The sequence below is a fragment of the Schistocerca piceifrons genome, chromosome 5 (assembly GCF_021461385.2).
Source record: "Schistocerca piceifrons isolate TAMUIC-IGC-003096 chromosome 5, iqSchPice1.1, whole genome shotgun sequence".
NCBI classification, from domain to species: Eukaryota; Metazoa; Arthropoda; class Insecta; order Orthoptera; family Acrididae; genus Schistocerca; species Schistocerca piceifrons.
In genome coordinates, this window is record NC_060142.1 from 35762363 (window position 1) to 35772816 (window position 10454).

The following is a 10454-nucleotide window of genomic DNA, read 5'->3' on the forward strand; positions in this document are numbered from 1 at the left end:
GGGGAGAAGTTGTGATGGCAGGTGGCAGGAATCCAAAGTGATCTGTGTATGATACTTTAAAAAAGTGGAACATTTTATTTCTAAAAGGAAAGAACCATGTTGTTGTTGTGGTCTTCAGTCCTGAGACTGGTATGATGCAGCTCTCCATGCTACTCTATCCAGTGCAAGCTTCTTCATCTCACAGTACCTACTGCAACCTACATCCTTCTGAATCTGCTTAGTGTATTCATCTCTTGGTCTCCCTCCACGCTGCCCTCCAACACTAAATTGGTCATCCCTCGATGTCCCAGAACATTTCCTACCAACCGATCCCTTCTTCTAGTCAAGTTGTGCCACAAGCTCCTCTTCTCCCCAATTCTATTCAATACCTCCTCATTAGTTATGTGGTCTACCCATCTAATCTTCAGCATTCTTCTGTAGCACCACATTTCGAAAGCTTCTATTCTCTTCTTGTCTATACTATTTATCGTCCATGTTTCACTTCCATACATGGCTACACTCCATACAAATACTTTCAGAAACGACTTCCTGACACTTAAATCTACACTCGATGTTAACAAATTTTTCTTCTTCAGAAACGCTTTCCTTGCCATTGCCAGTCTACTTTTTATATCCTCTCTACTTCGACCATCGTCAGTTATTTCGCTCCCCAAATAGCAAAACTCCTTTACTACTTTAAGTGTCTCATTTCCTAATCTAATTCCCTCAGCATCAACCGACTTAATTCGACTACATTCCATTATTCTAGTTTTGCTTTTGTTGATCTTCATACTGTCCATTCCGTTCAACTGCTCTTCCACGTCCTTTGCTGTCTCTGACAGATCACAATGTCATCGGCGAACCTCAAAGTTTTTATTTGTTCTCCATGGATTTTAATTCCTACTCCGAACTTTTCTTTTGTTTCCTTTATTGCTTGCTCAATATACAGATTGAATAACATCGGGGATAGGCAACAACCCTGTCTCACTCCCTTCCTAACCACTGCTTCCCTTTCATACCCCTCGACTCTTATAACTGCCATCTGGTTTCTGTACAAATTGTAAATAGCTTTTTGCTCCCTGTATTTTACCCCTGCCACCTTCAGAATTTTAAAGAGAGTATTCCAGTCAACATTGTCAAAAGCTATTTCTAAGTCTACAAATGCTAGAAACGTAGGTTTGCCTTTCCTTAGTCTATTTTCTAAGATAAGTCGTAGGGTCAGTATTGCCTCACGTGTTCCAATATTTCTACGGAATCCAAACTGATTTTCCCCGAGGTCGGCTTCTACTAGTTTTTCCATTTGTCTGTAAAGAATTCGTGTTAGTATTTTGCAGCCATAACTTATTAAACTGATAGTTCGGTAATTTTCACATCTGTCAACACCTGCTTTCTTTGGGATTGGAATTATTATATTCTTCTTGAAGTCTGAGGGTATTTCGCCTGTCTCATACATCTCGCTCACCAGATGGTAGAGTTTTGTCAGGATTGGCTCTCCCAAGGCAGTCAGTAGTTGGAATGGAATGTTGTCTACTCCCGTAGCTTTGTTGCGACTTAGGTCTTTCAGTGCTTTGTCAAACTCTTCGCGCAGTATCATATCTCCCATTTCATCTTCATCTACATCGTCTTCCATTTCCATAAAATTGTCCTCAAGAACATCGCCCTTGTATAGGCCCTCTATATACTCCTTCCACCTTTCTGCTTTCCCTTCTTTGCTTAGAACTGGGTTTCCATCAAAGCTCTTGATATTCATGCAAGTGGTTCTCCTTTCTCCAAACGTCTCTTTAATTTTCCTATACGCAGTATCTATCTTACCCCTAGTGAGATAAGCCTCTACATCCTTACATTTGTCCTCTAGCCATGCCTGCTTAGCCATTTTGCACTTCCCGTCGATCTCATTTTTGAGACGTTTGTATTCCATTTTGCCTGCTTCATTTACTGCATTTTTATATTTTCTCCTTTCATCAATTAAATTCAATATTTCTTCAGTTACCCAAGGGTTTCTACTAGCCCTCGTCTTTTTACCTATTTGGTCCTCTGCTGCCTTCACTATTTCATCCCTCAAAGTTACCCATTCTTCTTCTACCGTATTTCTTTCCCCCATTCCTGTCAGTTGTTCCCTTATGCTCTCCCTGAAACTCTGTACAACCTCTGGTTCTCTCAGTTTATCCAGGTCCCATCTCCTTAAATTCCCACCTTTTTGTAGTTTCTTCAGTTTTAATCCACAGTTCATAACCAATAGATTGTGGTCAGAGTCCACATCTGGCCCTGGAAATGTCTTACAATTTAAAACCTGGTTCCTAAATCTCTGTCTTACCATTATATAATCTATCTGAAACCTGTCAGCATCTCCAGGCTTCTTCCATGTATATAACCTTCTTTCATGATTCTTAAACCAAGTGTTAGCTACGATTAAGTTATGCTCTGTGCAAAATTCTACCAGGCGGCTTCCTCTTTCATTTCTTAGCCCCAATCTATATTCACCTGCCATGTTTCCTTCTCTCCCTTTTCCCACGCAGCCGGCCGATGTGTCCGAGCGGTTCTAGGCGCTTCACTCCGGAACCACGTGGATGCTACGGTCGCAGGTTGGAATCCTGCCTCGGGCATGGATGTGTGTGATGTCCTTAGGTTAGATAAGTTTAAGTAGTTCTAAGTCTAGGTTACTGATGACCTCAGATGTTAAGTCCCATAGTGCTCAGATCCATTTTCCTACGCTTGAATTCCAGTCACCCATGGCTATTAAATTTTCGTCTTCCTTCACTATTTGAATAATTTCTTTTATCTCCTCATACATTTCATCAATTTCTTCATTATCTGCAGAGCTAGTTGGCATATAAACTTGTACTACTGTAGTAGGCGTGGGCTTCGTGTCTATTTTGGTCACAATAATGTGTTCGCTATGCTGTTTGTAGTAGCTTACCCGTACTCCTATTTTTTTATTCATTATTAAACCTACTCGTGCATTACCCCTGTTTGATTTTGTATTTATAACCCTGTATTCACCTGACCAAAAGTCTTGTTCCTTCTGCCACCGAACTTCACTAATTCCCACTATATCTAACTTTAACCCATCCATTTCTCTTTTTAAATTTTCTAATCTACCTGCCCGATTAAGGGATCTGACATTCCACGCTCCGATCCGTAGAACGCCAGTTTTCTTTCTCCTGATTACGACGTCCTCTTGAGTAGTCGCCGCCCGGAGATCCGAATGGGGGACTATTTTACCTCCGGAATATTTTACGCAAGAGGACGCCATCATCAGATAAACATTCCCTCGGGAAAAATTACGGCTGTAGTTTCCCCTTGCTTTCAGCCGTAAGTAGTACCAGCACAGCAAGGCCGTTTTGGTTAGTGTTACAAGGCCTGATCAGTCAATCATCCAGACTGTTGCCCCTGCAACTACTGAAAAGGCTGCTGCCCCTCTTCAGGAACCACACGTTTGTCTGGCCTCTCAATAGATACCCCTCCGTTGTGGTTGCACCTACGGTACGGCTATCTGTATCGTTGAGGCACGCAAGCCTCCCCACCAACGGCAAGGTCCGTGGTTCATGGAGGCGGGGGGGGGGGGGGGGGGGGGGGAAGAAGAAGCATTACTTCACGTTATGATTGGCGTGATGATCTCCCTGTGTCTCTTACATGCAATTACGTTTACATTCTATTACTACTCGCAGAACACAGGCTAAGTATCATCTTCCTATTATCAGTACTGAACCTCTCGAAGTCTGCGACCGAACTGGGCCCGACCAGCGATCGGCGGCTGGTTAAGTCAGCGTTCATAGGGGGCGCTGAATTCTGTTTTCCTGGAGGTGTGGCGCTGCCTGCTCTTTCCGCTGGCCCGCTGGTCAGCGCCTTGCTGATTTCTCGGTGCTGTGCTGGTCAGTGTGCAGTCGATGCTTGAGGACTGCACAGTTACAATTTAAGAGTTCTAAACTGATGCAAGAATTCCTGGCAGTGGGTTGGGTCTGAAGTGACAGTAGGGTTATGAGACTGTTGCCTTTTGGTTTGCCTTGGTCCGAGTGATTTATCATCTTTTTCTCCAAAATCAGACTCATGGCTTGTGGAAGCTTGTCGAGTTCTTCTACTTCCACACTGTTTTCGTTTTGTACTTGAAGCTCATAATTTTAGGGTGAAGTAGGAGCCGGTCGATTATCAGACTGTGGAATATGGCGAATAACAGATGGAATATTAGGGTACTGAACTGTTCCTGTTTCTTTATTGACAATCGTGCCTTTATAGGTGGAGTTAAGCAGAAATAGCAGTCATCTGTATGATCTGTAGACTCCCACCAAACCACAGGTACAAAAAAGCCATAGATCTCTACATTTTTCAGTCATTCCCGTACTAACAACAGCTGCACAACTTATGCGGGGCCCATGACTAAATCCTGGTTCCCTAGGTTCATCCCATTATAGTGCTGATAGGCAGTCTTCACAACAGGTATCAGATTGTGTTTCTCTGGTGAAAATGTCATTTCACCACTAATAAAATAAAATTATCCACTGAATTTAAACATTTTCGTGGAATTTTAGTTTAACAAATGTTACAGTTCAAAAGCGCAAGTAAACCAGAAATTCTGCACTAAGTGCAACTTAGTAATATAAAACTCAATGTCACAGTAACAGTAAAAATGTTCTTAACCTATGTACAGCTCGTTAACGTGGTGTGATAACTCCAAAACAAAGTTACCCCACACTGACAATGCAGACCAATGACCTGTTGTTGTTTCTCCAAAACAAGAGCTAATCGGTGATTTTATGATGATTTTGTCATTAAGCTGGTGAAAACATGTAAGAATAAGCAGTGTTTGAGCCCACAAGATTTTCATTGTTGGGCAGTGTAATTAAAACTTTCTGTGTATCCCTGGGACTGTAAGAATTAAGCGGTATTTTTAGGTAGCAATGTTTTCCTCATGTTCATTGTCGACAAAACAGCAATACATTAACACTGTCTCATTGCTCGCAGGTTTTTCCTGTTCCTGTCCTCCGTTTGAGTGCGTGTGCACACGGCAGACAGCGGGCCAGCAGGGCAGCTTCTACACTGGCTCCCAGTACCAAGGCACTGTGGCACACACGGACTGGCTGCAGGAGCACCTGCACCAGATGGGGGCTCTGCCAGTGCACGAAGAACCACCCCCAGTGCCGCCCTCCTTCTTCGGCCTGCCGGCCGAGGACAGCAGCGGTGCCATCCAGTCGCACCACCACCAGCCGCAGTACGACTTCACTGCCGCCGCCGGGGACCTCTTCCAGCCGGACGAGATCTTCCAGTTGGACCAGCCCTTGCGGACTCCAGACTACGGCGCCCTGTTGCACCAGCAGCAGCAACCGCCACACCCCCACCACCAGCACCACAGCCACGAAGACCTGCTGGACCAGGGCCGGAGTGGCAGCGAGGCAGCACACTCGCCCCCCATGCTGTTGGACCTGGGAAGTGGCGTCGTCAAGTCTGAGCCAGCACCAGAGCCCTACTGGCTGGTGACGCAGCCGCAGCCGGCGCAGCACCACATCACCGCCGCCGATGAGAGTGACAGCTGCTCCAGCAGGTTCGCCGCCTGCTCCCCAGACAGTGGTGCGCCCATCACCACCGGCGTGGACGACTCGGTGGGCAATGACGGCCTCGGCTTCGGCGACCCCTCCTTGCGGATGCAGTGTGCTGAGGGTTTGCAGAGCGTCCCCTGCACCACGCCAGACTTGCAACCGGATTTGGCAGCCTCAAATAAGAACGACGTCGACTGCGTGCCAGTGCTCCCCTATGGTCTCGAAGACGCCAGGGATAAGATGCAGGTGGCAAACGGACAGTCCAGTTCTGTGCACAACGTCCAGGGCATGGTCTACTATGACGCGAGGGACGCTTTCCAGCACCACGATGAGGGCCTACACGAGTTCCATTCCTACAGTTCGAGCAGCGAACACCTGTACAAAGGACGCCCCCAAGACCAGTCTGACCGAGTCACGTGTGAAGCGAGTAATGACCTCCTCAAGAACTACCGGTATCCCACTGGTGACTCCACGTTCGACCCACGACTGCAGACCAGGGATCTGATTACCCCGGGTTTCGCCACAAACTGTTCCTCTGGTGTAGCCATGGGTGACGAGAACGTCCACTGCCCAATCGTCGATTACCCACTCAATAGTGTTGTCGGGATGTATTGCACAGATGGTGACATTGAAATGCAGGACAGGAGAAACACTGCGAGTGGTGATAGCCTGAGAATGATGTGTGTGAACGCTTCTGATGACCCCATGCACGAGTTCCGAATAAACTGCTCCTTACCCAGTGACGGCTTCCACTCACCCCCACACTTCCACGGCAGTCCTCACTTCCAGCACGTAGCAAACCACTGATGTCCAGAGCGAACGTTTGCACGTGGCGTTTTACTGACTGGCTCACTTTTGTTTTACAAAGTTGCTGTTACAGATTACTTCTGAAGCTTCATGTTTGTACATAGAATAAATGCTATATTAGCAATTCTGTTATTGAAAACTTTTTTAACTTTTTTATTTTATATGCACGAAATCCCACAGTGTTATTCTTATGATTGAACATAAACCTGTACCATATTTTACCTTCGTGTATTACGCAATGAACTGCATGAACAACCTGGTGAGTTGGTTTTTCGTAATAGAAGGGCTTGGTTCTAAACAATCCAGTAAATCTGATTGTATTAGTACAGATCGTCTACCAGGTTACTGTTCAGTCAAAAGCGAAATGCCATCTGATTTGTGGAGACCACCAAATTACCCGTATCAATAAGTATGCGATTATATAGGCGAAATTTTTTGCCACTGTGTCCATTAAATCTCACACGAAAATCGTGTTTAGTTATGCCATCACCCTTCTTTATAAATTAAGTACAGATATTAAATCCAGTAGTTGGTAAAGATTTTCGATTAACCACAACTGTACTACAAAAAGATAATTCTTATTTTTTAATTTTTATTAACAACCACGTTACATCAAAAAATGTTTTACATGTTGAAACATCATGCGTATCGAAAACAGAAATAAAATCGATAATTTTTAGGTCAACAGCTTTTAGCATCTGTGTTACAAAGAAAACAAATTTCGTGTTTTAATCAAGTTCCTTACACTATTATTTTGATTCCACTTCTCTTAGAAACCATATTCATCTGCCAGTACAGTGCTCCGTGAAGTTTTTTTTTATTTTTTTTTTTTTTTGTTAAATACTTGTCAGGGAGATGTGGCGAAAATCACTCTCCAGATTGTAGCGCTCCAAGAATGGTGTTTCCCACTGTTACATTTCCCTCAATTTTCGGCATAGATAACTCCCACACAAGCAAGAGAAAACATATGAAAATCTGAGACGCAGTCATTTGTTCTGTTCTGATTTCTTTCTGCGTCAATAAGAGTACCGAGTGAGGTGGCTAGGTAGGAAAGTGGCAACTATGAATTCAAATGTTTCGGTTTCAATCCCCAGTGACTTCGAGGACTTTCATTTGTCTTTTATCGCTTCTGTCTCATCTATAAATGTTTATTAATGCAAAAACGCCGATCTGCACCGTAGCTCTGAATCCACATTAAACTGTAGGATTCCCCTACAACTGACTGGGTAAGTCAGTTCAAAGTTCGGAGGAAGACGACGGCATACCACCTCCAACTGGATCAAGATTAGTAAATCACTTCCGCACTCAAACAAATCTTGGGATTGATGAAAGCTTTACCTTTTGAGAGTACTGCCTCACTGGAATACGTGCATCTCTATAATGTGTAAGAGTGTTGGTTTGTGACCGTAAATTCAATAAACTTCGTCACATACAGGGGTTGAACGTATTATGACAATATACACAATTTCTTGAATGAAACATGAAAGTACACTACTGGCCATTAAAATTGCTACACCAGCAGGAAATGCAGATGATAAACGGGCATTCATTGGACAAATATATTATACTAGAACTGACATGTGCTTATATTTTCACGCAATTTGGGTGCATAGATCCCGAGAAATCAGTACCCAGAACAACCACCTGTGGCCGCAATAACGGCTTTGATACGCCTGGGCATTGAGTCAAACAGAGCTTGGATGGCGTGTACAGGTACAGCTGCCCATGCAGCTTCAACACCGTACCACAGTTCATCAAGAGTAGTGACTGGCGTATTGCGACGACCCAGTTGCTCGGCCACCATTGACAGACGTTTTCAATTGGTGAGAGATCTGGAGAATGTGCTGCCCAGGGCAGCAGTCAAACATTTTCTGTATCCAGAAAGGCCCGTACAGGACCTGCAACATGCGGTTGTGCATTATCCTGCTGAAATGTAGGGTTTCGCAGGGATCGAATGAAGGGTAGAGCCACGGGTCGTAACAAATCTAAAATGTAACGTACACTGTTCAAAGTGGCGTCAATGCGAACAAGAGGTGACCGAGACGTGTAACCAATGTCACCGCCGGGTGATAGGCCAGTATGGCGATGACGAATACACGCTTCCAATGTGCGTTCACCGCGAGGTCGCCAAACACGGATGCGACCATCATGATGCTGTAAACAGAACCTGGATTCATCCGAAAAAGTGACGTTTTGCGATTCGTGCACCCAGGTTCGTCGTTGAGCACACCATCGCAGGCGCTCCTGTCTGTGATGCATCGTCAAGGGTAACCGCAGCCATGGTCTCCGAGCTGACAGTCCATGCTGCTGCAAACGTCGTCGAACTGTTCATGCAGATGGTTGTTGTCTTGCAAACGTCCCCATCTGTTGACTCAGGGATCGAGACGTGGCTGCACGATCCGTTACGGCCATGCGGATGAGATGCCTGTCATCTAGACTGCTAGTGATACGAGGCCGTTGGGATCCAGCACGGCGTTCCGTATTACCCAGCTGAACCCACCGATTCAATATTTTGTTAACAGTCATTGGATCTCGATCAACGCGAGCAGCAATGTCGCAATACGATAAACTGCAATCGCGATAGGCTACAATCCGACCTTTATCAAAGTCGGAAACGTGATGGTACGCATTTCTCCTCCTTACACGAGGCATCACAACAACGTTTCACCAGACAACGCCGGTCAACTGCTGCTTGTGTATTAGAAATCGGTTGGAAACGTTCCTCGTGTCAGCATGTTGTAGGTGTCGCCACCGACGCCAGCCTTGTGTGAATGCTCTGAAAAGCTAATCATTTGCATATCACAGCATGTTATTCCTGTCGGTTAAATTTCGCGTCTGTAGCACGTCATCTTCGTGGTGTAGCAATTTTAATGGCCAGTAGTGTAGTTATTTCATCTGTTTTAAGTTTTGCTGATGGGAACAGAAGAAAATAGGAAAACTTGTTCACTTTTGCAGCGGAGTGTGTGGAAAATAAACCCTTACAGCGAGGTACAAGTTGTATGACGAATGTAGAGCTGTCTCCTTTGGGACTGCTCAGTAAACGTTTTGTGCTTCGGTGGTGATGTGAGGAGGGCCGTTGTTGATGCAGACTCACATCCTTCGCAGACCAGCTTTTCGCAGTTTCATCTTTCTTAAAATTACCATTTCGTATAAAAAGTGCATTCACTTTTGTACTTTGCTCCAGAATTAACGTGGCCGGGTACCTATACTGGAGAAAGAGCACTTCTGCCCGTTTATTTTGTTCTCTGCATATTTGTTTGGCAGGAACCATCGAAAAAGATTCAGGTAGATGAGTTATCTATCCGTGGCAAATTGATACATCCACATTCCGTCACATTACGATCTTCACCCACCACGTGAAAAACTGTTAAGTATTAGTAAGCAGAGCTTCAGACTATGAATCACCTGTCCCTGAATTAAATATTGCTCATCCTACTGCGAACTCTTTTGGCTAGAGGATTCGAGTGTAACGTTTTGGAGATGGCCTCTGATCCGACTCTGAATCATATGGTACCTGCAGACATTCTCCGAACTCGAATCGCCGTTACTTCGTTAAGTGTTTTTGGGCGCCTGGATCTGTTTCATCCAGAAGAAAAGTGTGACACTGTTGTATTCATTACCAAACAGAAGCCTGTGATTCTAAGAACAGTTTCACAGGAAGTGCAATCGTTCCTAGCACTAGCTTTCGCATGCCAGGAGACAACCCGAGAGTAGAAGGAGATTAAAGCATTCCCTTGCTTGAAAGATAACAAGTGTCAGTAGCTTTAACTGTCAGGAATAGGTAACCAGAGAGTGGTAGTGTGAAATTACGACCGTATGATTTTCAACTCCAGGCATCAGTCAAATATCTTGGTTTATTCATGGGCAATATGCTCCCGGGAAATTTACACATTGCACACGCTACCGAAAAGCTTGGAAAAGCACTGAGTTTGTTACGTTTCCTAATGTGATGCAACTGAGGGAACATTCCAGATGGTAGGACAACCATTATACCATAGTTTTATATAGCCTTATTTTCGTGAAGTCAGGGTGCTGTGGTTTGATTTCTCATTCGGCATTACGTCGTACTGACTTGTTGCAGTCCAAATCATCGATAGTCCCCCTTGCGCCCATGATCCGCACCAACTTGTGTCCTAC

The 10454-nt window shown here is 44.7% G+C and overlaps 1 protein-coding gene across 2 annotated transcripts in view; it reads left to right on the forward strand.

The window, feature by feature from the left end:
• LOC124798309 overlaps positions 1–6456 on the forward strand; it is an 87873-nt gene extending 81417 nt beyond the window's left edge. For both annotated transcript variants that reach the window (XM_047261646.1, XM_047261645.1), the window contains exon 6: positions 4939–6456. In XM_047261646.1, the coding sequence (XP_047117602.1) occupies positions 4939–6317 (1379 nt within the window). In that variant the 3' untranslated portion in view covers positions 6318–6456. The remainder of the gene's footprint in view (positions 1–4938) is intronic.
• The last annotated feature ends 3998 nt before the right edge of the window (positions 6457–10454 follow it).